Here is an 18,668-nt window from a genome sequence, read left to right on the forward strand (position 1 = left end):
TATACGTTCTGTCAAACAACAAAGAATACGATTGTTGTGCCGATGTCTGTTATCCAGGTCTTTACTCTCCTAATTTATAAACAGTGCTCTTGCATCTTAATCTTATTCTCAAAATCTGGTTTCCCCCCAAAATCTGATTCTTCCTATAATTATCAAAATTGCAGTATTTGCTGAGAGCAAAGGGGGAACCTTTTTGACACGAAGGGGAGAGAAGTAATTGGAGAGGCTCGGGCAGCATGGAGGAAAGAGAAAAGGGAGGAAATGGTTAAAGACGCATGAAAAGGGGGAAGGAGACAGAAGCAGCTACCAAAGAGCTGGGGATAGTATGGGAAGGAGGGAAGAGTTGCTGGCCACTGAAGATGTGTGAACATCATTAGGGGAGGCTAATAAGACCTAGGGAAGTGTTGAGAAGTCAACCAGTATTGCCTTCTCTTCTTGTTACCTGTAGTCACCTTGCAGTTGTTTAGCCCAAGCTTAGGGACCTCTTCTCTCCCCCCAGCCCCTGCCCCCCTCCTTTCATGCTTTGCAGGCCTCACTTAGGAAAGGGGATTAATTTGCACCTTCCAAGGCCTTTTATCAACTGAGCCTCAAATGCCTTACCAGGCATGGTGACCCATATGGCTCCTACCTCTAGTTAGCTGTGATATAAAATACTTGATGCGTTCATAAAGGTTTGCTTTTCAGCAAATAAGGCAGTACATAAACGTTAGTAATAAATAAAATAATTTGTTTGCAGACTTTGGCCACCTCTGACCTAAACAAGCGATCAGTTTCGGTCCAACAATTAACATGATAAATTAGCAGTCCATTAACCAAAACACAGATCAATGCTTTAATCACTTAAACCATTAAAATTGCCACCTCAGTTAACTCAACAATCAAGCAACAATGAGTTCCTGAATCTTCTATTGTCTGCTGAAAGTATAGCAAAACAACGTAGACTTAAAATAACACAATTCTCCATCATACTGCTTCCAGAGAAACCGCATTTTCTGAACTTAAGCAAACTCTCAGCAAAATCGACTTCAAAAATTTGCAAAAAGTAGTTGCCAAAATTGCACTTTGCCCAACTTGGGGTTAACCTCAAAGAGTGTCTGGAAGCTTCAATTGGTGCAAAATGCAGCAGCTAGGATGCTAACTGGTGCATGCATTGTGATCATATTGTCCCAATAGTGGAAGGTCTGCACTGGGTGCCTCTTGTTTTCCGCGCTTGATTCAAAGTGTTGGTATTAACCTTTCAGGTTCTAAAGGGCCTGGCTATCGGATGAATTGCCTGTCTTGGTATTTATTTATTAAGATCAGTTAGTGAGGCCCTTTTGAAGACACCCGTGATTGCAAAGGCCCACTTGTTGGGCATGTGGAAAAGGACTGGAGTTGCAACTGGTCTCCGCTCTCTCTGCTTTCAGGAAGGTCAGGAAAAGGAAAGGAACCTCTCGTGCAAGCACTGAGTCATTACTGACTCTTGGAGGGACGCCAGCTTTCGCTGCCATTTTCTTGGCAGGCCTTATAGCGGGGTGGTTTGCCATTGCCTTCCCTGGCCGTTATTACCTTTTCTCATCTTTTTAACTTGGCTTTTAAATTGTTATGATTTTTTAGCATTTTTAATGCTTTATTATTACTTTATTTTACTATAATTTTATGTTCTGAACTTTTTGCAAACCACCTTGGTTGGTCCCAGAAAGGCAGTATAGAAATACAAAAAAAGAAAAAGAAAAGAAAAAGAAAAACCCCTTTCTGCATGCCCTGTCTTCATCCATGTGGGCACCATGGAGGCTATACTAGGGCAGGCCTATGCAACCTTTGACCCACTAAGCCGAATGTAGCCCACCGGCCATGTTTTGTGGCCAGCAGATGCTCCCTCTCATTTTGTATTTCCCAAACAGGCAACAGAAGCAGGTGGTTTATTGAGTTTGTGACAGGCCACCACAAATGGTTGGTAGGCTGTTTTCCCTGATGAATTAACATTTATTTTATTTATTAAATTAAAAGTTATTTATTAAATTTATATACCACCCCATAGCCGAAGCTCTCTGGGTGGTTTACAAAAGTTAAAAACCATGAACGTTAAAAAGTATACAAAATTTGAAACCATCAAAAATATAAAATCAACAGTATAAAACAACAGCATCCATTTAAACAATTGAGCAGTCTGGCACTAGAGACATAGAAATTGCTTCTAAAGTTGGAGACCTTCAGACCTTCAGAGCCTGATATGATGAGCTGTCAAAGCATCTGAAAACGTTTTGGCAGTGAGATGAATGATAGTGATGCATCTTGTGCTAATCAGAACTTATGGTAACCATTTGATTTGAATAAATCTTAGTTAATGGTTCCAGAGGTTAGGGACAACTACCCTGAGGCTGCAATACTATACCCACTTACCTGCAAGTAAGCCCCATTAAATTCAGTGGGACTTTGAGTAGGCATGCATAGGATTGTGCTTTACATGCCTTTTTCTGAGTGGCTTCGAGGTTAATCAAAGAAGAATGTTGGAACCACCAGAAGGACGTCTTCTAAAGGTAGAATGGAGCAGGCAGCTGTGTAAGGGATGAGCCTCCTGCCCTTCATATATATATGGAAAAATTCTGAAGTAAAAAACATCCTTTGTTCTTAGGTATGCCCCAAGCAGACCTTATCTTTGAAGAGGCATATTCCCTCTTGTGCATGAGAAAAGGGAGCACAGACATACTGAGACATGTGCCATTTCTAATTTTATAAGTACTTGTAATAACTTGTGTTTAAAAAAAGAGCTGCTGACTGATGAATCAGGGCACCTTTTAATATCACTACTTGATTGATTAAATGTAGCAGCCCTAATAGTAACTCTGATAAAATCTAAAATGCTGACTGCTGTAATCCACTTAAACTATTCATATCCACATTAAGTACCTAATCATTTGTGTATATAGTGTTATGATGGGACTTTGCTTAAACTCTCACAGAGCATGGGTTTTATTGACTACATGGCTAAGCAAATATTTGGTATGTTTTTTATATGATGTACCATATTTAGGGACAGTATTTAATCATTCATGACTGCACACATTGCTAGTTCCTAATGCTGGAGAAAGCAAAAGCAGGTTACTGGGTCAGTAATTCAGAACAGACGAAGTGCGGAATTCCTTGTGACTCCTAACCAGCCTAATAATTTACAGCAAGCTTTCTAAATAATAAGAAAGCAGGTGGGACTCTCTGTATTTTCTTCCTGATATTCCGTTTCCCTTACCACTGTTCTTCCTTTAAGTATTCTACCTGCTTGCAGATAAGCTTCTACTGAAAAAATATATACTGTGCAGTAAGAGATTGCACAATTCAGATATGAATAAAAACCCAAGTTTGAATTGAAAGCAGAATTGTGCAACTAATTCTACTAATTAAAAAGCTGCAACCAAATAAGTGACTCAGATATTCCTGCTTCTGTGAAACATCCTGCCGTCTTAATGGTACTAGTTGACTTAACTGATGATTAATCTTCCTGAGGGTTCCATCCAATGTTGTGTATGTGGACTTATTTTCCTTTTCTTGTCCTCCCCCTGCACCCTCTAGCTCTGCTTCAGAGGTTCCCCCAACCTTCCTGAGCAGATTTTGAGGTGGGGGGGAGCTATAGGTTGGAGGGAGAATCTATTACGCCAGCTGTGCCCTTTCTAGTGGTGAATGGACACAGTCAGATACAAGCCAGAGTGCATTTGAAAGCAATACTGGAATCAAGAGAACGTCTGTGTTTATGTATAGAAAACAACCTCCCTCCTGAAAGTATTCCAGGGGCCATATTGTATAAGCAGAAACTCAGCATTCTTTGACCTGAAAGTGTTGGGTTATAAGCACAGAAATGGGAAACACTTTTGAGGCTATGGTAAGATGTTGGTAATATGCGCGACATGAAGTTCTGGACTACTAGGACTACATATATATATAGCATCCTTTACTCAAGGCTTCATGAACATCCTTTGTCTACTTTTTATTAGAATTCCAATAGTCTTATCAATTGGTTTTAAATTTACGAAGCAGACCACACAAGACTGAAATGTGTTTGTCCTGAAGTACTACAGGACTCTTTTTGTTTTGGGATGTGTGCATTTTTTATTCCTGTTTTTGTTTTCGGTCTGAAGTTAAGTCTTCAGTATTAAGCTTAATAGTATTAAGCCTGCTTCCTCCTTCCTCCTCTTTCACTAACCACAGGAGGTGAATTGAAAGTATTTTAAACCCAACAATCAGCTTCCTGTGATGTCCAAATTCTGAGAACTGTGGTTTGCTTGAATGCTTAGTGAGGAAAAAACCAGAATCAAAATGGTTTCAGATCCTGGCTTGTTCTCAAACTCTTGTTTAAACTGTGGTTTCCTGAATGTAGATATCACAGAAAACTGTTGGTTTAAAATTGAAGCTGGATACTTTCAATCTCCCATGTACGGTGTGTGAAACCGGGGTGGGTGGGGTGGGGGAGAGTGTAAGGCCAAAGCTTATGCATGCTCATTCGCTTGGTGTCTATTGTGCCTTTAGTTTACTATACCCAGGTATAATACTTAGAATCACAGAATAGTAAAGTTGTAAGGGGCCTATAAGGCCATCGAGTCCAACATCCTGCTCAATGCAGGAATCCACCCTAAAACATACCTGGCAGATGGTTGTCCAGCTGCCTCTTGAATGCCTCTCTAGTATGGGAGAGCCTACAACCTCCCTAAGTAACTGGTTCCATTGTCGTACTGCTCTAACAGTCAGGAAGTTTTTCCTGAGGTCCAGCCGGAATCTGGCTTCCTGTAACTTGAGCCCGTTATTCTGTGTCCTGCACTCTGGGATGATCTAGAAATCCTGGCCCTCCTCTGTGTGACAACCTTGTTCATCATTGTTCAGTTAGAGATCATGGTAGTTAAGTCCTCTTAAGATCATTCTAGTCTTGAGGGCTGGCATGCCAGGATAGAGCTGCCCAGACATCTGTCTGTTCACGGGGGCACTTTGTAAGACACAGGAATTCTCCTTCTCTATCATACTGGTGAGATTGTTTAGCCCACTACTACTTTCTGTCCGCTCTTCTCTTGTCTTTTCCCCAGGAACATCATCTTTGCTTTGGTTGATCAATTCATTTGCTACAACCTGTGGCTGAAATGATTACCACAAAGCAACTGTATCTACTTCTTATCACTACTGGGTGTTACTAGTAATTTGAGGTTGTGTTGAAGGATAGGGAAGATAGATGCTTTGCTAATGCAAAAGCCAGAAAAGCATTTTTGATAGAATGAACTCTTGCTTTCCAACTTTTCTTTGTTGTTCTCCTTTATCTATTAATACTTGTATTCTCCCTAATATTTACATCAGGCCAGATTTCTCTGGTTTAATTTGGACCCTATAGACCTGGACTGTGTTTGGATAATTCTTTAAAATTGGGATTATTTGTGATTATTACTGCACAATATTGTGAACCGCCCAGAGAGCTTCTGCTATTGGGCGGTATAAAAATGCAATAAATATGTAAATAGTAATGAATTCTACTATCTAGGTTTTCTGGGAGAACTATCAAGATGAAGAGAAACAATCCCTAAAACTCCAGATGCCCTTAAATGAAAATTCTTATCTTCTAGCTGGAGAATCATCCTCCGCCCGACCTCCCGAAAAATTCCCTGTAACTTTTGCCAAGGTTACTGCTGGAAGTATATGATGCAAAATGCATTTCATTCTCTGGGATCCAAGCTTTTGGTGGAAAATGAATGCAAAAACCTCTTCCTTTTCCAAGGGGCTGTAATCCTGCAGGGTGGTATTCCAGCAACGGATGCTTCACTTCTGTACGTCCCTGGCCTCCTAAGATCTCTGTGATCTGAGAGTTCCAAACCATGCCACAACTTCACAGGGAAACACTCATGAAAGTCCAAGCCTAGAGATACCACTATTCTCATCTTGCTCGATTGACCTCCTTGAATTATGGCAGATATATTTCTCATGTATATCCCAGTGATTTATAACTTAATGACTTGCAGTTAAATGTGAACAGCTTCCATTGTAAAATATTAATTGGAATGATGTCTGATATGAGAACTGTCTGTTTCATTTGATATTGAAGTCATCAAGCAAGCAAACATTTGTGGAGTTGAAGGAAAGGAAGGCCTACTCCAGAAGGCAAAACTAAAATGATAGCACTACACTGACAGTTCTATTTCTGATTGGGGATCAAGCCCATGGAATTTTAGCCTCTTTACTAAATTAAAGCAGCACAAACTCTCCTTTTCCATATGGAAAGTTGGCTGCTGTACCATTTATTTATTTATTTATTACATTTTTATACCGCCCAATAGCTGAAGCTCTCTGGGCGGTTCACAAAAGTACCATACTAAGTGGCGAAAATTACTGTTTTCATGCTTACACTACTTCTTGGAAAGCTTTTTCCAGTGATTAAAATGCAAAATCGAAACTGTAGCACGAGGTGTGTGTGTAAGTAAGTAGAAGTGGGGGCTGTTCCCACGTAATGATAAACTGGAATTCATTAAAATCCAGGCTTCGCAAGAATGAGGGAGCATGCTGATCATGGCTTATGACTCTGGCTTGTCTGGGGAGAGACAAACCAGAGCTCCCAGTTCACATGTCATGGTAAGCAAACCATAGACAGAAGGTCTGTGGTTTGTTAGTGGGAACAATTCTTTTAAATTCCAGCTTATTGTTACATGCGAACCAGGCCAGAGAGAAGAATGGTGCAGTAATTTTTTTTTCTGTCAGGAAAAGAGGCGAATTGCTGTAGCCAGATAGTAGCGGCTGCCGAAAGCCTATGTTGAAGCAGCAGGTGAGGTTTCTGAAAACTGCATTGCATGTTTAAAAGGCGGATATGAAAACTGTAGCTCTCTATCTGATCCAGATCATTACTGCTCATCAAATTATGCTCCAAAGCTTCTTTTGTCTGCACAAATTGTAGTGGCTGTACAGACTTATCACCTCCATACACTTCTAAAGCAATCACCGGTGAGGGATTTGCTTGGTGGCGGTGGCTGTATCAACACTTCAAGAGCAGTGAATTTTAAAAATAGTCTCCATTTACTGCAGGCTGTTGAACAACTGCTCCTTTTAATTAGCTTTCTCATATTTTGGTACCCTTCAAAGCAGGTGGGAGGTTGTAATAGTCCTTCAGATTTAAAGGATTGTCCTTCAAATTCTCTCTACACAGCTATGCTGCTAGAAATTAATCTGTCATGTCAGGTGTTCTCAGATATACCTTTTAGACCGCTCAGCTTTTGTTTTTCCGAGCAGTTTCTGTCATGTCAAGGGTTGGAACAGGTAGAAGGGTGTGAGAACCATAACCTGATGTTTCACAGCTCAATGATACGAGGTTTTTTCTGCCCCTGCCCCCATTTCTGCAATGTGAACCACCCAAAGAGCTCTGGCAATTGGGCGGTATAGAAATGTAAATAAATAGAGGACAACAGGTGGACTGTGTCTGGTAAAAGTCTCCTTTATGAGCTCTCCTCAAAAGATAACCTCAGTTTCATTCTGCTTTTTACCAACCTTTGATGTCATTCTGTATTCTGCTGGAATTAATAATGGCTCTCTCTGCCTGCTCTGCTCGAGTTAAGGTTGGGCTTCAGCCTATGTACCTCATTATGGACATTATCACCTTTGAGCTGTAGCTTCCATGTCTCTGAACTTGTGCTTCCATATACCTAATCCAACACCTCATAGCCTCTGAGGGCGTGACCCAGGTGCTAATATTGATTTGCCTTCCAATAAGTTCCAGCAGTAGACTAGCTGAGCAACTGGGCCAACTGTGGTTGCTTCATGATTTTAGGTATTAAAATACTATTGAAAGAGAATTTTCTTTAACGGGTGAAGCAGCTCTGAGCATCTCTCCCAGTTCCATTCATCCTAGCTCCGTGGGCTGGTTATTTTTTGAGTAGCCACCATTTCCAGTGAGGCAGGTAAGTGTATTTATTTATTACATTTTTATACCGCCCAATAGCCGAAGCTTTCTGGGCGGTTCACAAAAAATTAAAACCATTAAGAACTTAATAAAACATCCAACAATCTAAAAACCCAAATACAAAATGCAATATAAAAAAGCACAACCAGGATAAAATCTCGCAGCAGAAATTGATATAGGATTAAAATACAGAATTAAAACAGCGAAGTTTAAATTTCGGTGTTAAAATATTGAGAAAATAAAAAGGTCTTCAGCTGGCGAAGAAAAGAATACAGTGTAGGCGCCATGCGGGGTGCCACAGCGGAGAAAGCCCTCCTCCTAGTAGCCAGTGTATGTATTACATTCAGTGATAGAAACTTTTATTGGTGACACCTACATTTTTTTACTTCTCTCTTGAGTATTTTGGATTATGAAGATACATTAAGATACATTCACCAGTCTCTTCTCTAGTTTTCCCCACTCCATACTTTGGTATTGGTTAGATTTTAATTTAACCAATACCAAAGAGCCACCGTCTCGTGGAGCCAAACTCATTCCACCAGGTCAGATTATCAAAGTGGTTGGCACAGAGATCATTGCCTCAGTATGCGTTTTGGAATGTAAGGGCACCCAAACTGCTTTAAGCATTTTCTTTTGCAAAGATGACTATTTTCTAAGCATTCGTGACAGTTTCCCTGTGCCTCTCTCAATTCAAATTTCTTCTGGATTCTGGAAACCATTTCTAACGGAGAGAGCAAGCTGTGAAAGGCTTCCTCACAAAGAGTGCACATATAGACTCCCCCCGCCCTCTCTCTGCCCACCCTTATATATCAAATTACATATTTGGATCTGCTTTCACGGAATGTACATATAAACACGCTTCTCAAAATTCAGCCTGCTCTTGCAGAAGATCTCTTTACTTTCAGGAAGCAGCATGTCTGACTCAAGGACCCTGCATAAATAGCTTTACAAGAGACACTTGGTGAATACTTGGAAAACATGAACATTTGGGCTAAGTTGTGGTTTTGGCAATGAATTTGTATTACTTGAATGTTTAATTCCCAATAGCGTGGCATCAGAGTAGCAAAAACACGTAAGTGATTTCTGGCATCTTGGAACCTCTGCTAAATTTTCTTTTAAATGCACTGTGGGACGATAGATGGACTTCCTGGCTTAATAGGAAATGTTGGTCAACCTTAACAGGTACTAATTTTCAAACCCTTTCCTCTGTGGCATCTGCAGTTGTGCCAAACACGAAGCAATGTTTTAAGTATGCAAGCTTCTTCCAAAGGGAAGAAATGGTTTTTCAGACTTGAGCTGCTCAAGAGACTGTTTTCAGAAGTGTCCTTGTGGTCTGGGTATATGAGACTTCCCAGAAAGTGACCTTAATGAAATGCAGAATATTAATGGAACACAGGAATAAAGTGTAACGGCTTCATTTTATTTCCAGGACCTTCGCTGCAGTAGGAGACATGATGGCTCACAATATTGTATAAGGGTGTAGATCAGGAGTGTGAGCTACAGACAAGCTACTTGCTGCTCCCAAAGGGCTGTTTTATTAGAAACGGGTGAATCACAGATTTCTTTTAAAGGTCTGTTTCTGGCTGCCCTAATTGCTAGACTGGAGCTCAAGAACCCAGGACAAATAAGAATCCTACGTTGATGACCAAGCAGGAAAGCTTTACAAAAGTTGTCTGTTTTTCATCCTCTACCTTTCTGGCTACAAATAATTGATATGCTCAGATGGGTTAGCGTAATATACACGTACATGATCAGGTGGGTTAATGTTAGACGCATATGTTTTGGCTTGTCGCCTCTCTGGCTGTATTTGCAAAGCTATTTGAGGTTTGACCCATTGGTGTTTGGCACCTGCTCGATTGAAAGAAACTCAAGACAAATAGTATCTACTTTATACCACTAAACATGTAAAGTGGCTGGCTGACTATATTGGCTCATAATATTTAGCCATCCAGAAACAGGCATTGTTGCCAGAGCTGAGGCACACCAAGCGGATGCAATTGTAACTTTCAGACCATCTCTTGGTAAGTATTGACAGGTTTGAGTGCTAATGGTGTTCTTTGAGAAGGAATTACAAAGGTATGTTGACAGACTCACCCAGTTGTTGCTTAATTGTCCAAGGCTTAGATGCACAGTGTGACTCTGGTAGTTGTAAAACCAAAGCACAGAGACCAATTCCTGAAGAATGCAAAACAGATATACAGAATACATGGTGGGTGTTACTGTTCTGTATAGGTCACATAATAGTTTCTGCCACTGGTATAAATTAGATTTGTTGTGATACTGATCCAAAATTGATGGCATTGGGTGCTGGGACATCCATGAAATGGCAGCCATCTTTGGTTGGCAGCTTAAAGGAAAGTATTTGAGTTAATGCATGGCATTTCTTGTAACTTAAGCTGAGCTGCTTGACTTCTGTTGCATTTCAACTTGTATTTGTGTACTTGTCAACAGCAAACATTGGGATGTATCCTTTCTCTTAAGTGGCACTGAAGACCTTTCCAATCTAGAGGAAACACAGCATACATATTCAAGCTAGTAATAGTTCTGCATCACTTTGGTTTCTGAATGCTGTTTTAACAACTTGTTAAAATCTAATGTCATATTGACATGGCTTTAATCTGTGACTTTCTGTATGCTTGCAAAGATATTCCCTAAAAGCTAGATACTGTTGTGTACTGCCAGGTTGAGGAGGTTTTGCCTGTTTTAAGGTATATTACAAATATGCTGATTTGCTTAAATACAGCAAACTTGTTCACCTTTTTGGAAACATCATTTTACCTTGAATCACATGTTCCATTTTATTGGCCTCCTTCATATAGAAAATATAGCATTTGATACTTGTGGTCTTTTTTTTTTGTTGGAAAAAAAAGCAGTATCTTCTATGTGAAAGGAAGTTTTCTGTACATTTCCCCCATGTCTTTACATCATGGTAGTTTGAATAACCATGCTTCCATATTCACATCAACTTTTTTTGTTTTTGTTTTTTCAATTTGTACACAGCACTTGCTCTGAAATTTGGGGACTGAGTACACCAAATACGATAGATCAGTGGGATACAACAGGCCTATACAGCTTCTCTGAACAAACCAGGTGAATATTCTGCCCTGTGTCTCATTGTAGAGATCTTGTGGGAGGGTTTGGCTTTCGAGGGTCTTGTCTAGCAGAAATGCTTCCTGGTCCGCAAAGCATTTAAAACTAATTCTGCCTTAAGTGTTCTCAGCTGATGTTTTGACCAATGACATTCTAATTTGGGGTGGGGGGAACCTCTCTCCAGATTAGTGTAGTCCTATCTGAAAAGCGGAAAACTTGGGGGGGGGGGAAATGCAACCACATGGTTTTGTGTTTGGGGCACTTTAACTCTCTTATCAAGTGTGTGTCTAAAATCGTTTGCACACTGCTTCTTTGACTAGTTGGTCAGGTATGTACATTCAAAGTCTTAGGAAAAGAAAAACACCTAGGCTTTTGATGGTTTTTTTCATGTCACCCTTTACTTGCATTGTGTACTGAGGCTTTTGTCTTCGCCATCCCATGAGTCATAAACCCATCTGCATTTGTGTAGGCCTAGGCAGTCTATCTTAAAACTAGCAAAACTTTTCAACTGGTAAGCAGCAAGGGGTGCAAGGATGCAATCTGATCCTGAAACCACAAGCAAGCACAATGTGTGTCTGATGCCAGCTTCATGTTGTAAGCCGATGTGAATTGCTTGGATATATCCGACTGCTGTAACCTTATGCGCAGTCTTGTGTGACAGATGTACTTAAAGCAATAATGATCTCTGTTTTAGTGTAGTAATAGTATTAATGGCGAGCAGACTTAGGTGTGATGTATTGTTTACTTAGCTGTTCAGCCGTCTCTGGTGCACCTTCTCATGCAGGGACTCCTTCGTTCAAGTGCCAATAATAGTAGTGTATGCTTTTAATGACGACACTACCTTCTCTTACTTGAGAAGGACATTGGGTGAAGAACATAAATGTCTGTTGTAGCCCTCCTGTATCTCTTTTTGGGTGGGGGCGGGGGCGAAGAGGGGCGCCGTAAGTTTCATGGTTCAGAGTATCTCTGTTTATAAATGCCGCTTGTAAACGCCTCTGAATACTTTGGGATATTTTTTCCTCCCCGTAGGTCTCTCGATGGCCGCCTGCAAGTATCTCACCGTAAAGGATTACCACATGTTATTTACTGCCGTTTGTGGCGCTGGCCCGACCTTCACAGTCATCATGAACTTAAGGCAATTGAAAACTGTGAATATGCTTTTAATCTTAAAAAGGATGAAGTATGCGTAAACCCGTACCATTACCAGAGAGTGGAAACTCCAGGTAGGAAGATGGAAAGCTGCTGTTGGCGTAAAGGCGTTGCCTGCACAGGCTTGTTTGCTAAACATCTTTCTAATAATACTTAGTGTGTGCAAAGTTGAAGTAAAAAAGGGAGTCCATATTATCCTCTTGTATTTCCAACAGCTTGAGTGGGAATTTATCCAAATTTTAATTTTGACAAGGGTGCGTAAATGTTGAAATGCATTGTTTGTTGTATTGGATGCATGTGTTTGGCACTTCTCAATATGGTTTGGGAACTGCAAAATGTTGCAAGCATTTGTGTCAACCAGAGCAGTAGAGCTTCAGTTTCAATTATTTGTTTTCTGTTCCATTGTGGAGACTCTGGGTAGGTCTCAGTACTTTCAACATAAATTAAAGAAATGTGTATATATAATAAAATATGCATGAATAAACACTCTCCCCTTCTCTAATCTTGGCCACAAAGCCATATGCTCACCCTTCCTTTGGTTCAGGGGGAAAGGATTCCACAAACCAGGGTGTACTCCTTAGTGTACACCTGCACGTGGCCTTTCTCCATTTTCTGTGGCTTCCAACAGTTGTAGTTATGTCGGGTTTTGAGTTTAATTTTTATCCTGCCATTCATACAATGAACTCAGGGTAGTATAAATGGTTCCTTCTTCCCTAATTTATACTCACAACTACTCTTTGAGGTAGGTTATGCTGGGACAAGGTAGCTACCTTTATGACTAAGTGCACCTGGGTCTCCCTGGTCCTAGCCTGACATTTTATGTCCCTGTTGAATAGGATGTTGGATTTCAGAGAGATCTGAGTTCAGTTCTCTTAAAATTCACTTGGTGGCCTTGGGCCAATTCCTATCTTCAGCCATAAATATTCCTTACAGGGTGGTTCTGGTGAAGATGGAGAAACTCATGGATAATTCCCTGAGTGGGGAGCAGATGTGATAGCGTTTCCTAAAACAAACACCTAGGGAATGAAGAACTAAAGTAATAAAGCCAAGCCTAAGTTTTTTCCTCTTCATACATCTTGCTTGATTTCTAGGGGAGAAGCCACTCAGTCAGCCTTCACAGTTGGTCATGTATTATTATTATTATTAGTAGTAGTATCCGTGGGCCTCAAGGCGGCCTTACAAAGTTTAAAACATACATGGGGGTGTGGGGGAACAAATCCATAAACGTTTAAAACACACAACAAAATTATAAGACATTAACATAGAGGGAGGGCCAGATTATTCTCCAAAGGCCTGCTGGAACAAAAAAGTTTTAACCTGCTTCTGAAAGCCAATCAAGGAGGGAGCCAGCCTAGCTTCACCGGGAAGAGAGTTCCAGAGCACTGGAGCAGCCACCGAGAAGGCCCTCTCCCATGTACCCACATTCCTACTGGATATTTGCACTCTCCCCTCACCCATATCCATCCTGCCTTCATAATATACTGAGGTTGTGATCCTCTGCATGCTTACCTGGGAGTAAGCCCCATTGACCAAGGTGGGGTGGAATTCTGAGTAGTCATCTATAAAATCGCACTGTTATCCCCATGGATAAGATTGTTGCAGCTTGAGGAGAATACAAAATCTGTGACTTTTCCTAGCTTTATAGAGCTGGACAGTTGCTAGAAGCCCTAACCTTTTGGGATGTTTTTTCCCCCCCTCCCAGTTCTGCCTCCTGTCCTGGTGCCACGGCATACTGAGATTCTCACCGAACTTCCTCCACTCGATGACTATACTCATTCCATTCCCGAAAACACTAACTTTCCAGCAGGAATTGAACCACAGAGCAATTACATACCAGGTATTAATGCAAAAGCAAAATGTGCTATAAATGGCAGTGGGCCATGTGAAGGATTGAGGCTGATCATGTCCCAACGTGCCAAAGAAAAGCAAGCTATGGCACCCAAAGACTTGGATTTCTTCACAGTAGGTTGCGGGTGATGGAATCTGTGCCCACCTAAAAGACGCTTCAGCCATCAGCCATCCACACTGTTGACAGACCATCCCACAATTGATTTTGACATTAATAGAGCATGGGAAATGACCCCTCCATTATGGGGAGGGGGCGTAGCTCAGTGGTAGAGCACATGCCCTGCATTCTGGAGGTCCCTAGGTTTAATTCCCGGCATGTTCAGCAGGGCTAGGAAAGAACCCTGCTTGAAGCCCGGAGCTGCTGCCAGTCAGTGTTGACAATACTGGGCTAGATGGACCAAGGGTCTGACGTTTTAAGGCAGCTTCCTGTGTTTTTATGGAAATAGACCTAATTCTTGCCAGTTGGCACCTGTTGACAAAGAGGCACAGTCTGCTTAGGGAAGACTTCTGGTAGATATGAAGAAGCAGGCAATAAGCATGTACTAAAGTCTGCTTGCCAGATTCAGTTTTCCTAAGCCTTGTTCAAAATGGTGTTTTTAGGTTTTAACCTCTTATATGGCCTCAGTCCAGCATATCTACATTGAAGGATATAGGAGAACTCTGGTCTTTTTTAAGATTGACTATAGTAAGGGAGGCAGATTGGCCAGGTCTTGTAACTGAGATGTGAGAGCCAAGACCCAGCAGTCTTCGCTGTGGCACCAGCATGCTGCAATTCACTGCCTATAGACTCCAGCCTTTTCCTGAAGGCCTGTAAAACAAAGAAATGTTGCATCTTCTTTGCCCAAGCTTTTTATCAGTGTATTTTCAGCTGTGCCTCTAACCCTGTTTAACTGCAGTTTGTTTCCTTACTGAGATTTGGTTCTATGATATTTAGTTGTTATTATTATTATTATTATTATTATTTTATTTATTTATATAGCACCATCAATGTACATGGTGCTGTACAGAGTAAAACAGTAAATAGCAAGACCCTGCCGCATAGGCTTACATTCTAATAAAATCATAATAAAACAATAAGGAGGGGAAGAGAATGCACCAAACAGGCACAGGGTAGGGTAAAACTAGCAGTATAAAGTCAGAACAAAATCAAGTTTTAAAAGCTTTAGGAAAAAGAAAAGTTTTTAGCTGAGCTTTAAAAGCTGCGATTGAACTTGTAGTTCTCAAATGTTCTGGAAGAGCGTTCCAGGCGTAAGGGGCAGCAGAAGAAAATGGATGAAGCCGAGCAAGGGAAGTAGAGACCCTTGGGCAGGTGAGAAACATGGCATCAGAGGAGCGAAGAGCACGAGTGGGGGAATAGTGTGAGATGAGAGAGGAAAGATAGGAAGGAGCTAGACAGTGAAAAGCTTTGTAGGTCAACAGGAGAAGTTTATATTGGATTCTGAAGTGAATTGGAAGCCAATGAAGAGATTTATGGTTCATAGTTCTAGTTCATTTGCTTATATGTTATGTTCAGGCCACCTAGAGTGTTTTGGCACATAGATGGGGTCTAAACAATGGAAATCCACCTGTATTCCTTTTTCTTAAAATACACTGATCTTTTTAGAGGCTATTGTGCCCCTAACATCTTACAAATGGACCCCAGAAACTCCTTTCTCTCTTCCCAGGCTTCAAGTTCAGTTAAATAAGGATGGGGGTCTGTGCTTTAGTTTGATCCTCAGATGCTTTCTAGTACCAGATGAGTTCATTGGTTAAGCTAGCTGATATCTGAGTTGCTATTAGTGGAGTAGAAGCAGCATCTTAGAGAGTGAATAGTTGTACTCAGTCCCATTGGTCTGTCACCATGCTAGGCCAGAGCTTTTCAATAAACTCCCTGCTAGAAAATCCATGGGCTATATAGCTGTTGGACTGTGGCGAGGGGTGGGGGAAGGGAAATGGAGTTGGCTGGCTGGTCTTTTTCTTCTTCTGTTTTGTGCTTTCCTAAAGGATAATGGCCTAATGAGATTCACTATGCTTCATAAAGTGAAGGTCATACACACACATGCTCTTTATTTTGTAAGCATATGTAAAACTTGACTGCACATATTACAGAGAACCCCTTGTTTCAATGACTCATCAGCTTTACTTTGCCTTTGGTAGAAACACCACCACCCGGTTATATCAGTGAAGATGGAGAAACAAGTGACCAGCAGTTGAACCAAAGCATGGATACAGGTAATGATCTTAATTTTTACGGTGCAGTCAACCCCAGGACTTCTAAAGTGTGGAGAATTTTAATGTGTCCAGATGACTGACTCCCTTTGTACTGTCAAATATTTCATGTATTTATTTAAAACATCTTTATGCCATGTTTCAGGGCAACTCACCTATTTAAAACAGTTCAATCTAGTTGCATCTTAACAATCAAGACGTAATTAAAAAATAACAACAACAAAGCCAAACTAGGACAAGCAAACAAAGCGTAGCGCTATGGCCAAACGTCATCTGAAATCGAAACATCTTGCCTCCTCTCTAGAAATAGATGAGAGAGGAGACCAAGTTCTGTGAGGAAAGATTGCAGGAGCTGTGTATGTTCAGCATGGAGAAGAGACAACTAAGAAGCAATATCCCCAAACATTTGAAGGGCTGTCACATAGATAATGGAGCGGATCACTTTTCTGTTGCTCCAGAGGGGGTAGGACCTGAACCAGTGGGCTCAAATTATTTATTATTTATTTATTTTGGCATTTTTATCCCGCCCTTTAGACAAAAGGGCTCTTAAGGCGGCTTACAAAAATATTTCTTAAGACAGTCCCTGCCCACAGGCTTGCAGTCTAAAAAACATGACACAAGAGGAAAGGGGATTGGGAGGGAGGGAGGAGGGGGGGGAAATAAAAATAAATTCAGGCACTAGATTTTTAGGCCTCAGATAGACCTTTCAGTCTAGCGCGATGGAGGGGTGAAGATCCCGCAATATTTTTATCGCGAGATCTCCCTCTCTGTTCACATGTGGCACACAACGACCTCAGAGGGAGAGGCGTTGCACCCGTCATTTTTTTTAAGAGAAAGGAGCTCACAAGCAGTCGTGCACAAAAGTTAAGTCCTTTTTAAAAATAAATAAATTATTTTCCCTGCTCCTCCCTACACCTGATGGGCACAGAGCTCCTGAGCTCTGTGCCCCGTGCGCAGGTCCTGGCTCCTTGCAAGGAGCCAGGACAAACCGCAACGCCTGGCCACACGTTCCGTGGCCCAAGACCGTGGAAGAACCGGGCCTAAAGTGGAGGGCAAGATACCGGGGCAAGGGAGGCATGATAGCACTCTTCAAATACTTAAAAAGTTGTCACACATAGGAGGGCCAGGATCTCTTCTCGAGCCTCCCAGAGTGCAGGACACAGAATAACGGGCTCAAGTTAAAGGAAGCCAGATTCCAGCTGGACATCAGGAAAAACTTCCTGACTGTTAGAGCAGTACGACAATGGAATCAGTTCCCTAGGGAGGTTGTGGCCTCTCCCACACTAGACGCCTTCAAGAGGCAGCTGGACTACCATCTGTCAGGGATGCTTTAGGGTGGATTCCTGCATTGAGCAGGGGGTTGGACTCGATGGCCTTGTAGGCCCCTTCCAACTGTGCTATTCTATGATTCTATGATCCCCTGTGCATCATGTGGACGCACAGGGACGATCCCAGGAATCGCCCTGGGATAAAGCCCCATCTAGCTAAGGCCTTTGTTGCAAAGTTAAGCAGTGACAGTTGGTATCAGAAGGGAGGGGGCTCTCAGCTCGAGCTGGGCCCAGGCACGATGGAGAGGTACCTGGCTCTGCTGCTTTCTCCCGCACTGATGGCCTCTGCAGCGACCAAATTACAAGAGAGGGGCTTTTAAATAAACATTAGGAAGAACCTTCTCATGGCTCATGCTGTTTGACAGTGGAACAGACTGCCACAGAAGGTGTTGGACTCCCCTTCATTAATAGGTTTCCTGCAAAATGCAGTATTAGCAGTTTTTACAGATTGAAAGTCACTTTGTTACTTTAGGAACATAAAATGTAATAATTATGTACAAGTTGGTTTGGCATAAAATCACATTTGGTGTATTAAAAGTACAGTGTATTCAAGCAGTTATTACAAATTGAATTTACTTTTTTACTTTTTTTTTTTTACTTTTTGTAACAAATGGAGCGACAAACTCTTGAACTGTAAGGAACCTCTTTGGTTTTGGCAGTTTGTGAGTAGCAGGCAAAAAACAATTAAATAACCAACCAAACAGAAGAAAACATCAACATTAGTAACAAAGAAAATTATTTATGTCTCCGCTAGTCCTGCACAGTGTCAAGCGGACATCAAGCACCCATTCCCATAAAAAGAACAGAAAAAGGGGGGACCAATATGCATGAAATTTAATCAGGCTCATTTTCTGTGCTATAGCCATCACTGTCAGTTTCAGTCTCTGCTTCAATGGCAGTGCTGCCCCCTAGAGGCAGAAATGCATCTTGCTCTTGCATTTGAGAGTTGTAGTCTCAGTTTGCAACCTAGGACTTGCTTGTCCTCGGTGCACAGAAATTGTAATGATCTGATACTGTACATGGTTTTTAGAAATCATTTGGAGAAGTAAATATCTGAACACTTTCTTGTGAACATTTTATTCATCATGCTAAAGTAAAACATCCTATAATCCATTTTTTTTCAATTTTTTGGAAAAAACACAAAAAAGGCTTTG

The 18,668-nt window shown here is 41.3% G+C and overlaps 1 protein-coding gene across 2 annotated transcripts in view; it reads left to right on the top strand.

The window, feature by feature from the left end:
- Positions 1-18,668, top strand: part of SMAD2 (SMAD family member 2) — a 55,452-nt gene that overhangs the window by 22,285 nt on the left and 14,499 nt on the right. Inside the window, exons 3-6 of one of the 2 annotated variants that reach the window (XM_063128264.1) lie at positions 10,892-10,981; positions 12,011-12,204; positions 13,833-13,967; positions 16,115-16,189. In XM_063128264.1, the coding sequence (XP_062984334.1) occupies positions 10,892-10,981; positions 12,011-12,204; positions 13,833-13,967; positions 16,115-16,189 (494 nt within the window). The remainder of the gene's footprint in view (positions 1-10,891; positions 10,982-12,010; positions 12,205-13,832; positions 13,968-16,114; positions 16,190-18,668) is intronic. The other variant, XM_063128265.1, reaches the window with a different exon arrangement.

Source organism: Elgaria multicarinata, chromosome 6 (genome assembly GCF_023053635.1).
Source record: "Elgaria multicarinata webbii isolate HBS135686 ecotype San Diego chromosome 6, rElgMul1.1.pri, whole genome shotgun sequence".
NCBI classification, from domain to species: Eukaryota; Metazoa; Chordata; class Lepidosauria; order Squamata; family Anguidae; genus Elgaria; species Elgaria multicarinata.